Source organism: Muscardinus avellanarius (assembly GCF_963383645.1).
Source record: "Muscardinus avellanarius genome assembly, chromosome: 10".
In the NCBI taxonomy this organism is placed as follows: domain Eukaryota; kingdom Metazoa; phylum Chordata; class Mammalia; order Rodentia; family Gliridae; genus Muscardinus; species Muscardinus avellanarius.
This window is the reverse complement of record NC_137796.1, coordinates 46,406,634-46,430,833: the sequence shown is the minus strand read 5'-3', so window position 1 is coordinate 46,430,833 and position 24,200 is coordinate 46,406,634. Positions and strand designations below refer to the sequence as shown.

General features: G+C 42.6%; 1 protein-coding gene and 1 pseudogene across 2 annotated transcripts in view; one reads left to right on the top strand and one right to left on the bottom strand.

Annotated features, from left to right (window-relative positions):
- GARRE1 (granule associated Rac and RHOG effector 1) overlaps positions 1–24,200 on the bottom strand; it is a gene marked incomplete at both ends in the record, with an annotated part of 76,810 nt that overhangs the window by 40,645 nt on the left and 11,965 nt on the right. The window contains 4 exons of the mRNA XM_080704389.1: positions 435–596; positions 701–796; positions 1,191–1,331; positions 14,500–14,706. Coding sequence (XP_080560515.1) covers positions 435–596; positions 701–796; positions 1,191–1,331; positions 14,500–14,706 — 606 coding nt within the window. The remainder of the gene's footprint in view (positions 1–434; positions 597–700; positions 797–1,190; positions 1,332–14,499; positions 14,707–24,200) is intronic.
- On the top strand, positions 7,748–8,108 carry LOC308268117 (SKA complex subunit 2-like; annotated as a pseudogene). Its single transcript has one exon. The product of its transcript is annotated as an SKA complex subunit 2-like (transcript).

Here is a 24,200-nt window from a genome sequence, read left to right as displayed (position 1 = left end):
CACTTTATTGAGAAAGGTCAGAACGCTGGACGTGGTGGTGCACACTTGTAATCGCAGTACTTGGGAGGCTAAAACAGGAGGATCACAGGCTCTCACGGCCAGGCTCAGCTACTTAGTGAGGCCCTCTACAACTCAATGAGATCCCTTTCAAAATAAAGAATAAAACTAGGGCTGGGAGTGTAGCTCAGAGGTAGATTGTCCCTCGGTTTCATTCTCCAGTACCACACACACTAAAAAAGAATAAAAACTAGGGCTGGGGGTGTAGTTTGGAGGTAGAGTGCTCCTGGGTTCCATCCCCAGTATAAAAAAAAAAGTCAGAACCTCATTCCTTGATCTGTTTGTTTTTCATCTATATTCTTCACAAACCCTTAACAATTCTATTTTTAAGTTCATACTTGGCTACTAAAACCCCAAGGAACCTCTTGAAAAGCTACCGTCTTAAGTTTCAGATTGTCCGCAGCCGATTCATTAAAGGAGACGCCCTTCAGGAAGTGTGATCCTATCTGCACAGGGACGGTGGGAAGCTCACACTGCATGGGCTGTGGGGGTGTATGCCTCCGCCCTGTCTGCTGGGCTTCCGCCTCGCTGCAGCAGCCCTGAAAAATATTTGGAGATTAGAGAGGTGACCCATAGTTTATCTGTCAAGACATTTGGTTCAGGCTGGATCATACCAACATTTCTCATAACTTCTTAAGTATACCTGTAAACTTGCTTCAATTGCCTTTGGATTCAGGTGGAAGCCAGCTTTCATTGCATATTCACAATGGCCTAAGCTTTCCAGAGCTATTTTATATGCCTGCAAATAAATTATTTTTATTAATCAAGGTTATATAGCAGACCAGAATAAAAAGTCCAATAAAAATAGAAATTAAAAATTTCCAATTATTAAAAGACTTAAGACCAACTACTACTTTATTATCTAATTGGTTTTTTTTTTTGGTGGTACGGAGGTGGAACCCAGAGGCTTTCTACCTCCCGGCTATACTCCCAGACCTTTTTATGTTTTATTTTGAAACAGGGTCTCACTAAGTTGCTGAGAGCCTCACTAAGTAGCTGAGGCTGGCTTCAAACCCGTGCGATCCTCCTGTCTCAGCCTCCCAAGCGCGGGGATTACAAGCTTGCCACCACGCCTGGCTAATCCCCTCATTTGTATCACTTAGATATCAATTTGCTAGTTTTGATAAACTTACTTGCAAAGCACTGTCGATTTTCATGTTCAGTTCTTTTAGCTGGTGCTCAGGAATTGCTACACTTTGAGAACAAAAAAGCTGTTGAACTTCAATACCTGCTAGGCGGCCATCACAGCCTCGTTCTCTTAGTCTAGATGTGGCCTAAAAAACAAACAGTGACTGGTAGGTAAAGGAGGATGCTAGTTATTAGCAAAATTAATAACAAGCCAGGTGTGGTGGTGTACACCTGTAATTCCAGTACTTAGGAGGCTGAGACAAGAGGATCACAGGTTCAGATCCAGCCTCAGCAACTTAGCAAGATCCTTGGCAAGTTAGTGAGACTTTAAAGCAGAGACAAAAAGGGCTGGGTGTGTAGTGCATAGGTAGAATGCTCTGCACTAAGCATTTAGTTTTAGAAACCCAAGTAAAGAGACTTAGCTGCCTGTTTTCTATAAACACACACACACACACACACACACACACACACACATCACTCACGTATTATACTTATTTATCTTGCTGTTAACAGGGAGTAAACCCAAGGACATTCTACCTCCAACCTATAAGCTATACCTCCAGGTTTGTTTTTTTTTTTTTTTTTTTTTTTTTTTTTTTTTTTGATGATACTGGGGTTCCTGGAAGTTCTTCTACCTCCGGGCTACACTCCCAGACCTATTTTTATATATTTTTTTAGTTTGGAAACAGGGTCTCTTAAACCAGTGCAGCTGGCTTCGAACCTATGTGATCCTCCTGTTTCTGCCTCCCAAGCGCAGGGATTACAAGTGTGCACCACCACGCCCAGCATACCTCCAGTTTAAATAAATACAATTATTTTTGTTTTGTACTGGAGAGCAAACACAGAGGCATTCTACCTCCAGGCTACATCCCCAGTGAGACTATACAGTCTGACTTGGAAACAGGGTCTTACTTGGAAACAGTCTCACTGTATCTCCACTAGACTTGCTGCATTGCCAAGACTGGCTTTGAACCTGTGATCCTCCTGTCTCAGCCTTGCAAATATGGAGATTATAAATATGGACCACCATTCCTGGCTTACTTTTTTTGTTTTGAAACAGGGTCAGCCAGGAATGTTGGCACATGTTTGTAATCCCAGTACTTGGGAGGCTGAGAAAGGAGGATTTTAGGTTCATGGCCAGCCTCAGCTACTTAGTGAGGCCCTTAGCAACATAGTGAGACTGTTTCAAAATAAAGAATAAAAGATAAGGCTGGGGATATAGTTCAGAGGTAGAATGCCAAGTACCCAGTTCAATCCCCAGTAGTGCAAAAAATAATAAAATAAGAAAGGAAAAAAGAAAGGAAGAAAAAAGGAAAGAAAGAAAGTGTAAGTCGCTGAGGCTGGTCTCCAATCTGTGATCTTCCTGTCTCAGCCTCTCAAGTATGGGATTACAGGTATGCATCACCATACCTGGTTTACACTCACTTATTAAAAATTTCCCTGCTTGCCGGGTATGGTGGCGCATGCTTGTAATCCCTGCGCTTGGGAGGCAGAGACAGGAAGATCACGCAGGTTCGAAGCCAGCCACGCGCGCTGGCTTAGGAGACCCTGTTTCCAAATAAAAATGTAAAAAATAGGTCTGGGAGTGTAGCCCGGAGGTAGAAGGGCTTCCAGAAACCCCAGTACCACACACAAATTTTTTTCCCTGCTTTATTTATTCTTTTATTTATTTTGGCATTGGGGATGGAGCACAGGAGCGTTCAAACTCTGAGCTATACCGCAGCCCTTTTTATCTTCTTTTTTGAAACAGAGACTTACTAAGTTGCTGAGGCTAGTCTTGAACCTATGATCCTGCTGTCTCAGCCTTTCAAATACTAGGATTACAGGCATGTAACATTATGCCTAGCAATTTCCCTGCTTTAAAAATCAGATAAAAGCCGGGCGTGGTGGCACATGCTTGTACTCCCCGCGCTTGGGAGGCTGACACAGGAGGATAACACAGGTTCAAAGCCAGCCTCAGTTACTTAGCGAGGCTCTCAGCAACTTAGTGAGACCCTGTTTCCAAATAAAATATAAAATAAGTTTAGGAATATAGCCGGGAGGTAGAAACCCCCTGGGTTCCACCCTCAGTAACACCAACCAACCAACCAACCAACCAACCAACTAACCAACCAACAAAACAGATAAAGGTCGGATGTGGTGGCACACGCTTGTAATCCCAGCATTCGGGAAGCTGAGACAGGAGGATCGCGATTCACGGACAGCCTCAGCTACTTAGGCCCTCTGCAACTCAGTGAGACCCGGTTTCAAAATAAAGAATAAAAAATAGGGCAGGGGGTGTAGCTTGGAGATCAAATGCCCCTGGGCTCCATCCCCAGACCCACAAAAAAAAAAAAAAAAAAAAAAAAAAAAAAGTTGATTGCCCCTGAATTTAAACCCCAGTACTGAATGAATGAATGAGTGAAACACTACCCATTCATTCAGTATATAAGAGCACATAAAGCCAAGCATGGTAGTACATGCTTGTAATCCCGGTACTTGCGAGGCTGAGACAGAAGGATCACAGGTTTGTGGATAGCCTCAGCTACTTAGTGAGACCCTGTTTCAAAAAAAAAAAAAAAAAAAAAAATAAGACTGGGGATGTAGTTGGGGGGTAGAATGCTCCTGGGTTCAATCTCTAGTACTGAAAAAAAAAAGCAAATAAATAAAACAGAAAAACAGGAAGAAACTATTAGTGTCATGACTAAATACAAATGTTATGTATATGGAAGTCAGGACTAGAATAGAATATTAAAAAAAATATATATATATATATATATTCGATTTATTAGATGGGTCAAGTTTGTCTGTGTATTTTTCTATCATCTACTTATTTATTTTGTGGTACTGAGGATTGAACCCAGGAGCATTCTACTTCCAAGCCTTTTTTTTTTTTTTTGGTGGTACTGGGGTTCCTAGAAACCCTTCTACCTCCGGGCTACACTCCCAGACCTATTTTATACTTTTATTTGAAAACAGGGTCTCTTAAGCCAGCAAGGGTGGCTTGAACCTGCGCAATCCTCCTGTCTCTACCTCCCAAGCACGGGGATTACAAGCGTGCGCCACCACGCCAGCCCCGAGCCTTATTTTATTTTTTGGTTTTGAAACAGTCTCCATGGTTGCTAGGGTTGTCCTTGAACCTGCCATCCTCCTGTCTCTGCCTCCCAAGTAGCAGGATTAGAGGTATATATCATCACTCCTAGCTATTTTTATCTTTTTTTTTTTTCCTTTTGTGGTACTGGGGATTGAACCCAGGAGCATTTTACCGCTGAGCTAAATCCCAGCCCAATATTTATTCTTTATTTTGAAACAGGGCCTAACTAAGTAGCTGAGGCTGTCCGAGAACCTGTAATCCTCCCTCCTGTCTCAGCCTCCCAAGTACTGGGATTACAAACATGTGCCACCACACCTGGCTTCTATTTTTTTTTTTTTTTTTTGTACTAGAGATTCACCCTAGGGACATTCTACCCCCAATCAATACCCCTGCTTTATTTTATTTTTACTTTGAAACAGGGTCTTATTAAGTTGCCAAGGTTGGCCTGGCCTTGAACCAATGATCCTCCTGTGTAAGTCTTCAATTTCATTTTTAATTTACAGGCACATGCTTGTAATACCAGTACTTATGAACCGAGACAGAAGGATCACAGGTTCTTGGCTAGTCTCAGCAACCCAGTGAGGGCCTTTGCAACTTAGTGAAAACTTGTTTTAAAGTAAAAAATAAAATAGGGCTGGGAGTATAGCTAGAAGGCAGAATGCCCCTGGATTCAATCCCCAGTACCACACACACATATACACAAATCATTATTGTTGCAATAATATTTGTGAAACAAATAAGATGTATATGATTTTTGTGTGTGTGATTGTAGGGATTGAACCCAGGAACAAATATTTTTAACAGTGTATCTTAGTTATTTTAGGCCAAAGAACAGATATTTATCAAACTCATAGGTCAACAAGAAATAATTTTTTTTCCAGTACTGGGGATTATTGGGGATTGAACCTAGGGGCATTCTACCTCTAAGCTACACTCCCAGCCCACAAGAAAACAACAAGAAGCTCCAATGTTGGAAAGTTCAAGACTCTATTTCAAAATAAAAAATAAAGTAGAGCTCTAGGGATGTAGCTTAAAAGTAGAAAAAATAAAATGGGGTTGGTAGTATAACTTGGAGATAGAATGCTTCTGAGTTCAGTCCCCAGTACCAAAAAAAGATTTCAACCATACCCTGAACACTAAAAGTCTTATAGTTTAAAGCCATTTGACTCCAATAATCGTTCAATCAACCTAGCTACTCTGGACACTGAGGCAGGAGGACTGCAAGTTCAAGGCAAGCCTGGACAACTTAAGACTCTGCCTTGTCTAAAATTAAAAATTAAAAGGGCTGGAGTATAGCTCAGTGTTAGAACATACCTGGGCTCAACCCCAGGACCACAAAAACAAAAGAAGAAAAACTTAGGAGCCCCACGACCTGAGGCTCATTTGGGAAGCCAGCCAAGTGTTTGTTTTCTGGGTTCTTTCCTTCCTTTCTCTTCATTCATTTTTGTACTGCAGACTGAACACAGGGCATTCTACCCTTAAACTACATCCCTGAGTCATCTTCTTACTTATTTATTTTCATTTCTAGGTACCAAGGATAAACCCAGAAGCATTCTACTCCCAAGAATACCCCCAGTAATTTTTAGTTTGAAACAGTCTTGCTAAGTTGCTGAGGATCATCTCACTAGGTTGCTGAGGCTGGCCTAGAATTAGCAGTCTTCCTGTTTCAGCCTCTACAGACTCACGTTTCTTTTATTTTTGGGGGGGTGGGGAGTACTAGGGATGGAAGCCAGATACAGTCTACCTCCAAGCTACATCTCAATCATGTTTTAACATTTTTTGTATTTAAACTTTTTTTTTAGCCAGGCATGGTGGCATGAGCTTGCAATTCCTGTGCTTGGGAGACTGAGACAGGAGGATTGCACAGGTTCGAAGCCAGCCTCAGCTACTGAGTGAGGCTCTCAGCAACTTAGTGAGACCCTGTTTCTAAATAAATTATAAAACAGGTCTAGGAGTATAGCCCAAGTGGAAAAACCCTGGGTTCCACCCCCAGCACACCCCCCCACACACACAAACACACACACACACACACACTAAATAAATAAATAGAAATTGTGTGTGCTAGGGATTGAATGCAGAGAGCATTCTACCTCTGAGCTACACCTCCAGCCATATTTTATCTTTTATTTTGAGATAGGGTCTCACTACGTTGCAGAGGGCCTTGCTAAGTTGCCCAGACTGGCCATGAACCTGTGGCTGTCTTGTCTCAGCTTCCCAAGTACTAGATTATAGGCATGTGCCACCACACCCAGCAATTTTTTCTTTCTTTTTTTTTTATGGTATTAGGAATTAAACACGGGAGCATTTTACCTGTGAGCTACACCCCCAGATCTATTTTTTATTTTTTACTTTGAAATGGGGTCTCACTAAGTAGCAGAGGCTGGCTGCAAATAAGAGAGCCTCCTGTCTCAGCCTCCCAAGTACCAGGATTAAAAGTGCGCCACCATGCCACACTTTTTTTTTTAAAATAGGGTCTTACTAGCCAGGTGTGGTGGCGCATGTTTGTAATTCCAGTACTTGGGAGGCTGAGATAGGGGGGGATCACACAGGTTCGAAGACAGCCTCAGCTCCTTAGCCAGGATCTTAGCAACTTAGTGAGGACCCAGTTTCCAAATAAAAATATAAAATAGTTCTGGGAGTATAGCGTGGAGGTAGAAAGCCCCTGAGTTTCATTCCCAGTAAAACACACACACACACACACACACACACACACACACACACACACACACGTTTTACTAGCTGGGCAGGGTGGCGCATGCTTGTAATCCCAGTACTTGGGAGGCTCATGCTGGTAATCCCAGTCCTTGAGAGGCTGAGACAGGATTACAGGGCTAAAGCCAGATTTGGCAATTTAGTGAGGCTTTCAGCAACTGTGCAAGACCCTGTTTCCAAATAAAAAATAAAATAGAGCTGGGGGTATAGCTCAGAGATAGATCAACCTTGAGTTCAATCCTCAGCACCACAGAAAAGAAAAGAAAAAAAAAAGCCAGCTATGGTACTACATGCCTGTAATCTCAGTATTTAAAAGGCTCAGACAGAAGGATCCTGGATTTGATGAGGCCAGTCTCAGCAAACCAGCAAGACTCTCAGCAACTCAGTGAGACCCTGTTCCAAAATAAAAAATAAAACAAAGCTGTGAGTGGTAGTGCACCTTTTAATTTAAGTACTTGGTAGGCTGAGACAAAAGGATCACAAGTGTACAGCCAGGCTCAGCTACTTAGTGAGGCCATCTGCAACTTAGTGAGATCCTAAAAAATAAAATATAATAATTCTACCTTAAAGGTAGAATGCCTATGGAATTAATGCCCAGTACCACCCCTGCAAAAAAAAAAAAAAAAAAAAAAAGAATAAATAAATAAAAAGGAGCCAGGTATGGTGGCACATACCTATAATCCCAGTCCTCAGGAGGCTGAGCCAAGAGGATCACAGGTTTGAGGACAGCTACCATTGTAATGTGACTCTCAGAAACCTAGTGAGGAAGTATTCAACATGGAGGTGGAGGTCGATAAGATGGAAAGGATGTTCCAGAAAGCTGATTCTGATCTGAATTACATTCAGTATAGGCTGGAATATGAAATCAAGACTAATCTTCCTGATTCAGCAGGCGAGAAAAATCCAGTTACACTGTTAAAAGGGAATTGTCAGTGATAACGTCTCGATATCAAACTTTGTATGCATGTTTTAAAGCAGCTGCTGTTGAACAAAGAGACTAAGAGCTGCATGCGTACTTAAATAGGACTATGACCATGACCAAGAACTACAAAAGCAAACAGACGTGGAGCTATCACCACTGACTGAAGAGGAGAAGACTGTGACAGAGCAATTAAAATCTCACATGCCAGACTTATGAAGAAATGGAAGTGAAAAGGGGAATGCTAAGAAGATAAATTCCTGGGAAATTTAGAAAGCCACCTTAACACTTGATGACTGGAGGTGGGGGGCTGAAAAAGGAGAAGGAGGTTTGGGTTGAGTGGCAGGATAGCAATGGCTTTAATACGAAAAGAGAATATAAGGGCAAATATTATATCAATAAAATTTTTAAGCCGGGCGTGGTGGCGCACGCTTGTAATCCTCGTGCTTGGGAGGCAGAGACAGGAGGATCGTGCAGGTTCAAAGCCAGCCTCAGCTACTTAGTGAGACCCTGTCTCCAAATAAAATATAAAATAGGTCTGGGAGTGTACCCCAGAGGTAGAGGGCCCCTGGGTTCCATCCCCAGTACCACCAAAATAAACAAACAAACAAATAAATAAAAATTTTAAAAAAGAATAGGAATAAAAGGATTTAAATATATGTACACAAACCTAGTTTTATAACTTTAGGTAAGGAAGTCTCTTAACACTATTTTGTATCTGTTTTCTTTTTGTAGAGTTGTGAAAATGTAGATGCTCTGGCATATCATAAAAGAATGTTCCTGTATCTTTAAAAATAAGAAAGAAAAAAAGAAAGAAAGCTAGTGAGGTCCTGTTTCAAAACAAAAAAATAAGTGCTGGGACTGGTGGTGCATAGTAGTTATTTCAGTACTTGGGAGGCTGAGATAGGAGAATCACCCTTAGCAAGTAGTGAGACTCTCATCAACCTAGTGAGACTCTGTTCAAAATAAAAATTAGAAGCCAGGCGTGGTGGTACATGCTTGTAATCCCAGCATTTGGGAGGCTGAGACAGGAGGATCAGGGTTCAAAGCCAGCCTCAGCTACTTAGTGAGGCCCTCCGCAACTTAGTGAGACCCTGTTTAAAAATAAAGAATAGAAAATAGAGCTGAGAGTATAGCTCAGAGGTAGAATGCCCCTGGGTTCCATTTCCAGTGCCACAAAAAATAAAAATAAAAAAAGGAAGGAAAGAAAGAAAGAAAGAAAGAAAGGAAGGAAGGAAGGAAGGAAGGAAGGAAGGAAGAAAGAAAGAAAGAAAGAAAGAAAGAAAGAAAGAAAGAAAGAAAGAAAGAAAGAAAGAAAGAAGAGAAGAAAATAGGGCTGGGCATGGTGGCGCACACTTGTAATCCCAGAATTCGGGAGGTGGAGACTGGAGGATCGTGGTTTGTGGACAGCCTCAGCTACTTAGCGAGGCCTTTCGCAACTCAGTCAGACCTTGTTTCAAAATAAAAAGACAGCCGGGCATGGTGGCACACGCTTGTAATCCCCGGGCTTGGGAGGCGGAGACAGGAGGATCACACTGGTTCAAAGCCAGCCTCGCTGGCTTAAGAGACCCTGTTTCCAAATAAAAATATAAAATACTTCTGGGAGTGTAGCCCGGAGATAGAAGGGTTTCCAGGAACCCCAGTACCACCAAAATGATAATAATAATAATAATAATAATAATAATAATAATAATAATAAATAAAATGACTAAAAAATAGGACTGGGGTGTAGCTCAGAGGTAGAATGCCTTAAGTTCTATCTCCTGCACCACAAGGAACAAACAAACAAACAAACAAACAGGGCTTCAGGTATAGCATGGGGGTAGAATGCCCCCAAGTTCAATCCCCAGTACCACACACATGGAAAAAAATTTTAATTAAATAAAAATGGCTTAGGCCAGATACAGTGGTGAATGTCTATAATGCCAGTACTTGGGAGGCTGAGACAGGGAGATAACAGGTTTGAGGACAGCCTGTTGCATGATAAAAATTAAAATAAGGTTTGTGGTATGGCTCAGAAGTAGAATGCCCCATGGTTCAATCCTCAGTACCACAAAGCAAACAGAAGGGCTAGGGTTGCCAGGACTGAGTTGATCTTTCCCTGTGGAATGAGTCGAGAGGAGACCCCCCACCCCCGCTCACCACTTACACTCTGCTGTCAGATCTGCCTAGGATACCTGGTTCTCGGTATGCCACACAGAAGGCAGGCAGCTTCTGATGAAGGGCAGTCTGCTATGCATGGTCTATTGGGAAGGAGCCAGGCTCTGTGACCGGTACCTGTGGATGCAGCCTGTCACAATGCAACCGGAAACCAGCCAGTGGCAACTTTCCTAATCCTGCTATGAGTAGTTCAAGATTCAATTCAGATGTATAGACTGGCTGTACCAGGAGTTACCACATGCAATGATCTCTGGGATTGGAGATGTAGCTCCAACCATAGTTTGTAAAATACCTGTCTAGCTTGCACAAGGCCCTCAGTTTGAGCCCCATCACACACACACACACACACACACACACACACACACACACACACACACACACACACACACCCTCTCTGATTGGAGCCATTCAGCAACCCAGAGTTTGTCTGGAGGACACCAGCACTGTGTGTGGAAGGACTCCTTACTGTACTCAGAAGGAGCCCATAAACTGTAGGGTTGCAGTCTGCAGGTCACTCCCAGTCATCAGGACTGTTGCCAAGGACAGCCATTCTGATGGCTACAGTGTCCTTTTGTTAGGGCTAATAAACCTCTCTTGTTTCCGTGACAAACAGTTGTGATTATTACTTTTTTTTTTTTTTTTTAGTACTGGGATTGAACCCAGGAGCATTCTATCTCCAAGCTACACCCTCAGTCGTGTGTGTGTGTGTGTGTGTGTGTGTGTGTGTGTGTGTGTTTATTTTTTTTTTAAACAGGGCTTTATTAAGTTGGAGAGGGCCTCACTAGCTTGCTGAAACTGGTCACAAATGTGATCCTCCTGTCTCAGCCTCCCAAGTACTGGGATTACAGGCATGTACCACTGTACCTGGCTTGGGTTATTATTTTTTCTTTTCTTTTACTTTTGGTAGCAGTAGGGATTGAACTCAGAGACATTCTAAGTCTGAGCTACACCCTGGCCTTTTTTATTTTCTGTTTTGAAACAGGGTCTCTAAATTGTACAGGGCTTTGCTAAATTGCTGAGGCTAGATGCAAACCTGCGATCCTCCTGTCTTAGCTTTCCAAGTATTGGGACCATAAGCGTGTACCACCACACCCAGCTGGGTTATTCCAATTTTGATAATCAAACAAAAAGTCCACCCATATTCAGGGAAGGGGTCTAGTTTCTACTATAAGAATACTAGTTTCTTCAGCTAGACAGACCCAACAAAATCTCTTATGTCACCGGGCATGGTGGCTTACGCTTGTACTCCCAGCACTTGGGAGGCTGAGACAGGAGGATCGCACAGGTTCGAAGTCAGCCTCAGGTACTGAGTGAGGCTCTCAGCAACTTAGTGAGACCCTGTTTCCAAATAAAATAGAAAATAGGTCTGGGAGTATACCCTGGAGATAGAAAGCCCCTGGGTTCCACCCCTAGTACCACCAAAAAATAAAAAATAAAATAAAAAAATCTCTTATATCCCTGGTGCCTTGGTGGATTTATGATTCTAAGGGGATATTTCTCTGCTTAACTAGTCAGAACCCCCAAAAAAAGTTTAACACTGAACTTTTTATATTTGAGGTACTGTGACCCAGAGGCATTCATTCTACCTCTGAGCTACACTTGTCCTCTTTTTTTTTTTTTTTTTTTTTTTTTTTTTGCGGGTCTGGGTTGGAACCCAGGGGCATTTGACCTCTGAGCTATACTCCCTGCCCTGTTTTTTATTCCTTATTTTGAAACAGCGTCTCACTAAGTTGCAGAGAGCCTCACTAAGTAGCTGAGGCTGTCCGTGAACCGTGACCCTCCGGTATCAGCCTTGCAAATGCTGGGATTACAAGCGTGCACCCCATGCCCGGCTCCTGCTTCTTTTTTTTTATTTTGCGGTACCAGAGATTGAACCCAGGGACATTCTACCTCTGTGCTACATCCCCCACCTTATTTTATTTTTTTTTTTTTGGCAGTACTAGGGGCAGAACCCGGGGGCATTCTACCTCCAAGATATACCCCCAGCCATATTTAAAAAAATTTTTTTTTCAGTACTGGGGCTGGAACTCCAAGTGATACCCCCAGACCTATTTTTTATTCTCTATTTTGAGATAGGGTCTCACTGAGTTGCAAAGGGCCTCACTAAGTAGCCAAGGGTGTCTAAGAACCATGATCCTCCTGTCTCAGCCTCCCAAATGCTGGGATAACAAGTGTGCACCACCACACCCAGCTCTATTTTTTATTTATTTTGAAACAAGATCTCACTAAATTGCGGAGGGCATCTCTATGTAGGTGAGGCTGGCTGCAAACCTGTAATCCTCCTGTCTCAGCCTCCCAAGTACTGGGATTACAAGCATTAGCTATCACACTTGGCTGGGACCCTGTTTCAAAACAACAAAAAAAATAATCCGAGTGTGGTGGTGCATGCTTGTAATCCCAGTACTTGGGAAGCTGAGACAGGAGAATCACAGGTTCACTTCCAGCCTCATCTACTTAGTGAGGCCCTCTGCAACTTAGTGAGACCCTGTTTCAAAAGAAAATATGAACCTGGGCATGGTGGTGCACGCTTGTAATCCCAGCATTAGGGAGGCTGAGACCTGAGGATCACGGTTCGCGGACAGCCTCAGCTATTTAGTGAGGCTCTCTACAACTCAGTGAGACCCTGTTTCAAAATAAAGAATAAAAAATTGGGCAGGGGGTGTACCTCAGAGGTCAAATGCTTCTGGGTTCCATCCCCAGACCCCCCCAAAAGAAGAAAAGAAAATATGAGCCGGATGTGATGGTGCACACTTGTAATACCAGTACTTGGGAGGGTGAAATAAGGATCACAAGTTTGAGGACAGCCTCATCAAGTAACACTCATCAATCTAGAGAGATCCTTTTTCAAAATAAAAAAATAGGGCTAGGGGTATAGCTCAGAGGTAGAATGCCTCAGAGTTCAATCTCCAGCACCCTCCCCCCAATAAGATAGGGCCTGGGATGTACCTCGGAGGTAGATGCACCTGGGTTCAACTCCCAGCACCTACCCTCCGCAAAAAAAAAAAAAAAAAAAAAAAGGGAAAAGGGAAAAGGAAAAAGGAAAGAAAAAAAAAAAAAAAAGAAAAAGCCCTGAGGCAAATGTGGCAAAAATTAAGATTGACCTGACAAAGATAAAAGCAACATACACTGATATGTGACATGTTCTATATGCTTGAAGTACTTATTTATGGTACAGGGGACTGAACCCAAATACCATATCTGAGCTACACCCTCACACCCCTTTTTTTGTTATCTTTGCTTTGAAACAGGTTCTCACTAGGTTGCTTAAGAGTCTTACTAAGTTGCTGAAGCTGCTCTTAAACCTGTGATCCTCCTGTCTCAGGCTCCCAAGTACTGGGATTACAGGTATGCATCATTAGGCCCAGCTTTAATAAATTTTTTTATTTTTTTTATTTTTTATTTTGAAACAGGGTCTCACTAAGTTGCAGAGGGCCTCATTAAGTAGGTGAGGCTGTCCATGAAACGTGATCCTCCGGTCTCAGCCTCCTGAATGTTGGGATTACAAGCGTGTGCCACCACGCCTAGCTCTTAATAAGTATTTTTAGAATGAATGAAAACATCTTCAAGAAGTTGGCTGTGAAAACAGCTAAGAAATAGGGCAGAGCAGAGTGAATTTTTCTGTTTGATGCTGTTTGACTGAGGATGAAGGAGAGAGAAGAAAGCCTCACCATAGAAGCCAGGCCCTCAAAGACTGGAGCAAGGTGGGGCCAGGACATGCCCTGAACAGGAGAGGGCACCTCTGTTGTAATTAAGGGAAAGGAAGAAAAGATGTGTCTCAGATAGGAGGGCAGAGCAATAGTATTCTGGTGATGGGAGAAAGAAAGGCTAATGTAAGGGATTCCTTTTTCTCAGTGTTGGGTACCAGCTGAAAACAGTATGAAGTGCATGTAGGAAAAGGTCATGGTGAGGTGGTCAAAGTACCACTAGGAGGCCTCACCTGGTATGGGTTCTCTTGAATGATGCCAGCAGATGAAGCAGAAAGATTGGGGTTTCTGAATGAGTGGAATAGTTAGAGGAGGCTGGCGACAAGAAGACAGGAGACTATAAAAGGTTGCAAAACCAGATGACAACAGAAAGGTCTGAACCAGGACCACCCAGCAGTATAAATGGTTGCCAACAGGTTCCACCACAACACATCCTCCAATTAGCATTTCAGGGTCCTTCTCATAAATAGCAATAAATTTCTAGAAAGCTTTTAACATAGGAAAAAAAAAACTGCACTGGGAGTGGTGGCGCACGCTTGTAATCTCAGCATTTGGGAGGCTAAGACCAGAGGATCGTGGTTCGCAGACAGCCTCAGTTACTTAGTGAGGCCCTCCACAACTTAGTGAGACCCTGTTTCAAAAATAAAGAATAAAAAATAGGGCAGAGGGTGTACCTCGAAGGTTGAATGTGGTTCTGGAGTCTTTCCCATTTGAACCCAAGGCTCCAAATCATCAAAGCTAGTTACCTCTGCAGCCCCCCGCCAGGAGCGCACAGCTTCCTCCAGTTCAGGGATGTGGCCCATGCCAGATAAACTGCCACTGCTGCTGTTCTTTTTTTCTGGCATAACAACCTCAGCAAAGCAAGAGTATGCCACTGGCTGGACCTTCTGTAGTGCATGAGTCAAAAACTGGAAATGGACTTGCACCACTGTCAAGAAGCATCGCCCCAACACCTGTGAAGACAAGAGAGCAAGGGCTTTTCAGTTATAGCTGCTGTCGATCAGTACCATAACTTCTCAATTATCAATGGCTGGAAACTGGGAGAGCATGAAAAGTGAAAAGATGTCCATGCTTTATTTTATTTTATATATTTTTTGAAGATTTAAAGAAGTTTATTAGAAAGATAGAAATACAGAAAAGAGAAATACAGCCCCATGCCAGAGTGGCATGGAAGAGTGACTCAAATGAATACACCCTTATTTTATTTTTTTATTTTTTGTGGTACTGGGGGTGGAACCCAGGGGCTTTCTACATCCAGGTTATACTCCCAGACCTATTTTATATTTTATTTGGAAACAGGGTCTCACTAAGTAGTTGAGAGCCTCACTAAGTAGCTGAGGCTGGCTTTGAACCTGTGCGATCCTCCTGTCTCAGCCTCCCAAGCGCAGGGATTACAAGCGTGTGTTACTATGCCCGGCTGACACCCATGCTTTAGAAGGACATGCCTGTTTAGAAGGACATGCTTGGACCTAGGTGCCTGGTGCCTGAAGTTAAAACTGCGCAACCAAACAGAGTGCCTCCAACTTCCTGCCAACGGTCTTCACTACTGTTCTCCATTCCCATCTCCTGGAATTGGGCTCATACTAACCTGGCTGTCTTTGAGCTCCTATTAAACAGCAATCCACAATCCCAGTTATATCCACACAGTGTTCAGAAGACAAAGTAAAAGCCATGTGATTAAAAATCTCAAAAAAGGAAGGTTTGGCTTATAAGAAAATATTCCACTGGAAATAGTATCCAAAGATACTGGTTATTTTACAAGCCGGGCATGGTGGCGCGCGCTTGTAATCCCAGCATTCGGGAGGCTGAGACCGGAGGATCGCGGTTCGCGGACAGCCTCAGCTACTTAGTGAGGCCCTTTGCAACTCAGTGAGACCCGGTTTCAAAATAAAGAATAAAAAACTGGGCAGGGGGTGTAGCTCGGAGGTCAAATGCCCTTGGGTTCCATCCCAGACCCGCAAAAAAAAAAAAAAAAAAAAGATACTGGTTATTTTAGGAATGGTGTTAATATAGTTATTACATAGTTGTGTGTCCTAGTTTGAGTCTTAGGAAACAAAGCTGACAGACCAGTTTTCTAGGAGTCAATTATATTAGATAACTCCATTCATCAGTACAGTGGCAACCCACTAACCTGATAGGTATTAATGTCTGGTTAATATACCAAGCGGGATTTTTTTCTTTTCTTGCGGTGCTGAAGATCGAACACATTCTACCTCAGAGCTACAACCCCAGCCCTATTTTTTATTCTTTATTTTGAAACAGGGTCTCACTAAGTTACAGAGGGCCTCACTAAGTAGCTAAGGCTGGCTGAGAACCTGTGATCCTCCTGTCTCAGCCTCCCAAGTACTAGAACTATAAGTGTGCATTACCACACCTAACATGAGTGTAGTATTTTTAAAATAAATTTCCTAAGCCAGGCATGGTGGCATATGCTTGTAATGCCCATGGGTTCCATCTCCAGTATCACCAAAAGAAAGAGAAAAAAACCCTAAACTAATAATGCCACATTAATATATAATTATACATATATACACTAAATATTCCATGTACTTTAGACATTTTGGGGGGGATACTGGGAATTGAACTCAGAGGCATTCTACCTTTGAGTTATATCCTAGCCCTATTTTTTACTATCGTTTTATTTTTATTTTGAAATAAGGCCTCGCTAGGTTGAATGTAAGTCTTACTACTTCCTGAGGCTGTCCTTGAACATGGGATACTCCTGTCTCAGCCTCCCAAGTATTGGGATTACAAGTGTACACCACCATGCCTGGCTTCCTATAGACATTTAAGTGTATGACAACACATCTATCACTAGGCACAGTGGCACACGCCTGTAATCCTAGCACTTGAGAGGCTATGATAGGAAGACTGCGGGTTTGAACCCAGCCTCAGCAATTCAGTGAGGCTTGCATTGACTTAGTGAGACCTAGCTTCCAAATAAAAATAAAAAACAGGGCTGGGGGTATACCTCAGAGGTCGAATGCTCCTGAGTTTAATCCCTAGCACCACACACACACAAAACCCCACACATAAATCTGGCAATTTTCTGGCATTAGCCGTTCTCTAGCATTGTTGGTCCCTGTTTTCTTTCTTATGTGTTCTCTATGACTTCCTACTTTTCTTTCTTTAAGAGAGAGCAAAAAACTTATCTCCAAAGCAATTTGAGCATACATCTTCCAGATTACTGACATTTCCCCCCAATCTCTCACAGTGGTTTGGCCCACAGCAAATTTGACAATGGCAAAAAAAATCATATTCCTTGTGTGTGTGTTGGGGAAGGATGGGAACGTATTTATTTTCACTGGTTTACATACATGACTTTACAAAAATCTATTTATTTATTTATTTGTTTGTTTGTTTTTGGTGGTACTGGGGTTCTGGAAACCCTTCTACCTCTGGGCTACACTCCCAGACCAATTTTTTATATTTTTATTTGGAAACATGGTCTCTTAAGCCAGCGAGGCTGGCTTTGAACCAGCGCGATCCTCCTCTCTCCACCTCCCAAGCGCGGGGATTATAAGCATGTGCCACCATGCCCGGCAAAAATTTACTTTATTGAAGTTTATAATTCATCCAACTGTTAGGAGCAAACCTATGAGGTCCACTTGCTGCCAGCCCTCCATTCCCTATCATTGGGAGGTGGTAAAAGTTTGGAACAGTTTTCATTGTCTTTTAAAAGAATTAAAATATTAAAAAGTGGTCATGTACTCCAGCCCAGCCCTGTCCTTGGAAGAGCCCCAAATAAGATCAAGATTCGACTTGGGATCTCTCTCCTCCCAGCACACCTGTCAGATGCTGCCTTTGCCATCTATCCTGTCCATCCCCAGGAGTCAGAGCTCTGTCTCCTGAAGAAACAGGGGCAGGCCAGCTCCCAATGAGACATTTATTCCTCTGAAATGTTTCTTGCTCTGTGAAATCACCAAGACAAGACAAAAGCAAATATGTTAACAAAGATCTCACACAAATCTCACACCAAAGCACCCTCTTCATAGTGAACAATCAGAAGCACAGGCTGAATTTGCACCCAGAATTCCTGAGTCTGTGTTAGATCAGATAGGATGAGGGGTACAGAAGTAGCAAACCTAGGAACTCAGTTGGAGATACAAATCACAATGAAATAAACAACATCTACTTAGTACTACACACAGGAACAGCCAACTTTAACTGAGCATTCACCATATACTTGACCTATGCCAAAGATTTCACATGGGTTACATACCTAATTCTAAGAACTGCCTTCAAGGCTATCCCCGTTTTACAAAGAGTAAGACAGATGCATACAAAGGTGTTGAAACTTTGTCAAGGGGATAAAACTGGATATAGCAGAGTAGTCAGTCTTTAGCCAGTGTGTCCCACTGCCTTCAACAGAGTTTAAACAACTGGACACAACTGAGAAGTGGCAGCACCGAGACCAGGCATGAGAGAGACACCCTTAATCGGCACTGGTTAAGGGTGTCCTGAACCTCCACACAGTGCAAACACAGGGAGGGAAGTGGAACAGGCTTTTCAGGAATATAAGCTCTTCCTTTCCACCCTGTTTCAGTGTCTCTGCAGACTATGGGGAAGGAGGAAGGAGAGGGAAACATGAAGGTGCCATGTACCACTTGCTCTGGGGTCACAGTCTCACAACTATTCTTGCAACAAATATATAATATGTGAATACCTAACATCAAGCACAAAAAGCCAGAGGATACTACAAGGGAGTGAGAAGGTTCCTAAATTCCTAAGGGTTACATTCTAATGGGGTGGGCAGGGGAGACAGCAAAGCTGTAACAGATACACAAGGTGAGGTGCTGGTGTAAAATGAACAACAAGGGGCGGGTATCTGCCAAGGGACAGAGTCTAAGGATCTTTGTGTGTGTGTGTGTGTGTGTGTGTGTGTGTGTGTGTGTGTGTGTGTGGTACTAGGGATGAAACCCAAGGGTATTGTACCTCAGAGGTACACTCCCAGCCCTATTTTTTAGTCTTTTTATTGTTGAAAAACAGGGTCTCATTGAGTTGCAAAGGGCCTCACTAGTAGCCGAGACTATCCACAAACTACAATCCTCTGGTCTCAGCCTCCCAAAAGCGTGTACCACCACAACCAGTTAGAAAGCTGCTCTTCTAAAGGAAAAAAATCTGAGAAATGCTTACTCAGTACAGGGCATTTCTAGGATACTATCTCTGGGCTTAGTGAGGCTGAGACAGTACTTGGGAGGCTGAGACAGGAAGATCACAGGTTTGAGACCAGCCTCAGCAACTTAAGACTCTTAGCAACCTAGAAAGACCCTTTTTCAAAACAAAAATAGAGCTGGGTGTGGTGGTGCACCCTTGCAATCCCCTTGGGAGGCTGAGACATGAAGACTGAAGGTTTGTGGCCAGCCTCACCTACTTACTGAGGCCCTCTGAGACTTAGTGAGACCCTGGTTCAAAATAAAGAATAAAATATGGGGAGTCAAGCCAGGCATGGTGGTGCATGTTTGTAATCCCAGCATTTGGGAGGCTGAGACCAGAGGATTGCAGTTTGCGGACAGCCTCAGCTACTTAGTGAGGCCCTCTGAGACTTAGTGAGAGAGACCTTGGTTCAAAATAAAGAATAAAATATGGGGAGTCAAGCCAGGCATGGTGGTGCATGTTTGTAATCCCAGCATTTGGGAGGCTAAGACCAGAGGATTGCAGTTTGCGGACAGCCTCAGCTACTTAGTGAGGCCCTCTGCAACTCAGTGAGACCCTGTTTCAAAATAAAGAATAAAATATAGAAAATAGGGCAGGGGGTGTAGTTCGGAGGTTAAATGCCCCTGGGTTCCATCCCCAGACCCACAAAAAAAAAAAAAAAAATTCAGTATGTACTGGGGATTGACCCCAGGGGCATTCTATCTTTGGGCTACACCCCAGCCCTATTTTATTTTTTTTTTTTACTTTGAAACAGGGTCTTGCTAAATTGCTGAGGAACTAAGTTGCTAGTGCTGGCCTCAAACTTGCAATCCTTCTGTTTCAAGTACTGGGATTATAGGTGTGGGCAACCTCTCTGACTCAACATAAACTAGGAGCAAAATTTAGATCTTCACTTGGCATATATAATTAGAAAATATTTACTGTATAATCTGCTATACAATATCTCCTAGACAAAACAGGAAATAAGTCACACTGAATCTTTTTTTTGTTTTCTTTTTTTTGGTGGTGGTGGTACTGGGGTTCCTGGAAACCCTTCTACCTCCGGATTACACTCCCAGACCTATTTTATGCTTTTTATTTGGAAACAGGGTCTCTTAAGCCAGCGAGGCTGGCTTTGAACCTGAGCAATCCTCCTGTTTCCGCCTCCGAAGCGTGGGTATTACAAGTGTGCGCTACCACGCCCGGCTTCCTGAATCTATTTTTTAGAAAGACAAATAGTATACACATTTAATTCCATTAATGTTTAAAAAAAATCATATTTTGAAACCAGGTTCTAATATTTTCCATTACTGTTGTGCTATGTCAGTTTTGGCATATATCTATCTAAAATAACTGGAATTAAGGTTCTTATGAGTGATTCAGTGCTTGCAAATAAGTTATTACAAACATAGATAGGTAATCATGTTAGTATATTGAAATGAAACTCTAGGTTCAACTATGTAAGGATTTGATTTACTATCTCTTAGTGATCCCTGACAAACCAGTAAAAATACTGCAAGATATAAAATACAGTCCCCTTAAAGACATATAATTCCTGGACCTCTGTAGTTGCTCTGGGCCTCTAGACTATCTACACAGAGCACTAGCTCAAAGGTCCAAGCCTTCCAAACACTGAATACCTACATGGAAAACAAAGCTGTCCACCTGTCACAGTGTGACAAAATCAAGGGGAGGAAGAGTACCACTGTGCCTTGCAGGACAGCTGAGCCAGTTCTGTTGCCTTTCCTTCCCCTTCCTTGAAGAAGCTGGCCTTATCCTGCTTCCTTTGCAGCTAACCTGAGACAAAAAAATTAAAGAGACCCTTGGTGGTTTTTTTTTTTTTTTTAACCTACTTCCATTAATTTCTCTTTCCAGCTGGACCTGGTGGCACATACTGTAATCCCAGTACTTGAGAGGCTGCAACTGAAAGCTTTGAAACCAGCCTCAGCAACTGGGGGGTGTAGCTCTGAGGTAGAATTCCCCTGGTTTCAGTCCCCAGTACCAAAAAAAGTGGGAAAAAAAAGAAAAAAGAAAAAGATCACAAACCTCTTGTAGCTATATTAAGGGAAGGATTTCTGTCTTTATCAGTACTATAGTCCCTAAGCCTAGAACAGCAGCTGGTATAAATAAGGTATACAGTAAATATCTGTGGAATGACAGCATTAATCAAAACTATTATTTGAATATATACATACTGAATGAGTAAATATATTTAAGATAAGTGATTCATAATTTTTTTTTCTTCTGGTACTAGGGGATTGTACCCAGGGGCATTCTACCTCTCCACCATACCCAGGGCTTTTTTTGTGGCACTAGGGATGGAACCCAGAGACATTCTACCTCCAAGCTACACCCTAGCCCAATTTTTTATTTCTTATTTGGAAACAGGGTCTCACTAGGTTGCTGGGGGCTAAGTTGCTGAGGCTGGCTTTGAAACTGTGATTCTCCTGGTTCAAGTACTGGGAGTCTTCTTAGATTTCCAAGTACTGGGATTACAAGCATGTTCCACCACACCTGGCTTTCTATTTTATTTTGAAAATATGAAGGTCTACTTTGAAGGGTCTCACCTAAGTTGCCGAGACTGTCCTTAAACCTACAATCCTCCTGTCTCAGTCTCTCAAGTACTGGAATACAGGTGTGTGCCAAGATGCCAGGCTGATTTGTAATTTTCTTTTTGTGTGTGTGTGTGTGTAAAATATTGGGAATTGAACCCAAGATATTCTACATCCAAACCTATTTTATTTTTTATTTTGAACCAAGGTCTTGCTAAATGCCAACTTGCTGAGGCTGGCTTTAAACATGTGATCCTCCTATCTCAGCTTCACAAATACTGGCAATAAAAGTATCCATCACCACATCCAGCATAGTCTAGTATTTTGTTGTTTTTATAGTACTAGAAATTGATCACAGGGGCATTCTACCTCTGAGTTACACCCCCAGTTCTATTTATTTATTTATGTATTTATGTATTTATGTATTTACTTACTTATTTTGCCATAGTGGGGATTGAACCCAGGGGCATTTTACTTCCGAGCTACACCCCCAGGCCTATTTTTTAGTCTTTATTTTGAAACAGGGTCTCACTAAGTTGTATAGAGCCTCACTAAATTGATGAGGCTGCTATGAACCTGTGATCCTCTTATTTCAGCCTCCCAAGTAGTGGGATGTGCCACCACATCCGACTTTTATTTTTATTTTGAAACAGGGTCTCAGTAGGTTGATGAGATTTTCACTACTTGTTGAAGCTATCCTCGAACCTGTGATCTTCCTGTCTCAGCCTCACAGTAATGGAATTATAAGCATGTGCCACCATAACTGGCTAGCAAAATATTTTTTTTCCAGTACTGTGGGTGGAACCCAGGGACATTTTACCTCCAAGATACACCCCACCCTATTTTTTATTCTTTATTTTGAAACAGGATCTCACTGAGTTGCAAAGGGCCTCACTAAGTAGCTGAGGCTGTCTGAGAACAGCAATCCTCCTGTCTCATCCTCCCAAATGCTGGGATTACAAGTGTACCACCACACCCAGGTTTAGCCTAGTATTTTTTAAGAACAAATTATCTGGGCATGGTGGCACACACTTGTAATCCCAGCATTTGGGAACATGAGACAGGAGGATTGTGGTTTGAAGTGAGCCTCAGTTACTTAATGAGGCTCTCAGCAACTTAGTGAGACCCTATTCCAAATAAAATATAAAATAGGTCCAAGAATGTAGCCTGGAGGTAGAAAACCCCTGGGTTCCATCCCTAGTACCCCACACACACACACACACACACACACACACACACACACACACACAAAACAACAACAACAACAAAAAACTTTCCTCTATAAACTGATTATTTCAACTAGGGGTTGGTGCATGCTTTTAATCCCAACACTTGGGAGGCTGAGACCAGAAGACCAGATCACAATTCAAGGACAGCCTCAACATATAGTGAGATTCTCATCAACCTAGTGAGACCCTGTTTCAAAATAAAAATAAAAGCCAGGAGTGGTGATTCAGGAGGCTGAGACTGGAGGATCCCAGTTAGTGGACAGCTTCAGCTACTTAGTGAAGTTCTTTGGAACTCAATGAGACCCTGCTTTAAAATAAAGAATAAAAAATAGGGATGTAGTTCGGAGGTAGAATGCCCCTGGGTTCCGTCCCCAGTACCACAAAAATAAATAAATAAAATAAAATAGAGCTGGGGGTTTAGCTTGGAGGTAGAATGCCCCTGGGTTCTAGTCCCAGTACTGCAAAAATAAACAAAACAACAACAACAAAAACCAACCAAATACCTGAGATAATAAATTGTGTGTGTGTGTGTGTGTGTGTGTGTGTGTGTGTGTGGTACTGGGGTGATTTTTTTTTTTTTTGGTGGTACTGGAGGTGGAACCCAGGGGCCTTCTACCTCCGGGCTACACTCCCAGACCTTTTTGTACTTTTTTATTTGGAAACAGGGTCTCTTAAACCAGCAAGGCTGGCTTAAAACCTGCGCTATCCTCCTGTCTCTGCTTCCCAAGCTCGGGGATTACAAGTGTGCACCACCACGCCCAGATGGATTTTTTAATTCTTTATTTTGAAACATGGTCTCACTAAGTTGCAGAGAGCCTCACCCTGCTATCTCAGGTATTTGTTACAGCAACAGAATGATGACTAACACTGTGAATGTATTCAATCAACATGATCCTTCTCCCTTCCCCCTCCACTTCCTTTCTCTATACCCCATTCTAGGTGCAAGGTTAAAAGAACAGTGATTGCTGGTATAAGTCCACTCAAGTTTTTAGACTGAGAAGGTCCTAGCAGTTGTGACATCAGGCAGGCAATACTGTTGCTGTGTTAGAACATTCAAGGGATGAGCCAGGCGTGGTGGTACATGCATGTAATCCCTGTACGTGGGAAGCTGAAACTGGAGAATCACAGGTTTGAAGCCCGCCGCAACAACTTATTGAAGCTCTCAGTAATTCAGTGAGATCCCATTTCCAAATAAAATATAAAACAGGTCTGGTGGTATAGCCTGGAGGTAGAAGGCCCCTAGGTTTCATCCCCAGTGCCCCCAAAAACTGAAAGAAAACAAACAAACAAACAAAAAAACTCAAGGGAAAAGAACACTAAAGGGAAGCCAGGCGTGGTGGTGCACTCTTGTAATCCCTGTGCTTGGGAGGAGGAGACAGGAGGATCATGCAGGTTTGAAGCCAGCCTCGCTGGCTTAAGAGACCCTGTTTCCAAGTAAAAATGTATAAGTTTTTTTTTTTTTTTTTTTTTTTTGGTGGTACTGGGGGTGGAACCCAGAGGCTTTCTACCTCCGGGCTATACTCCCAGACC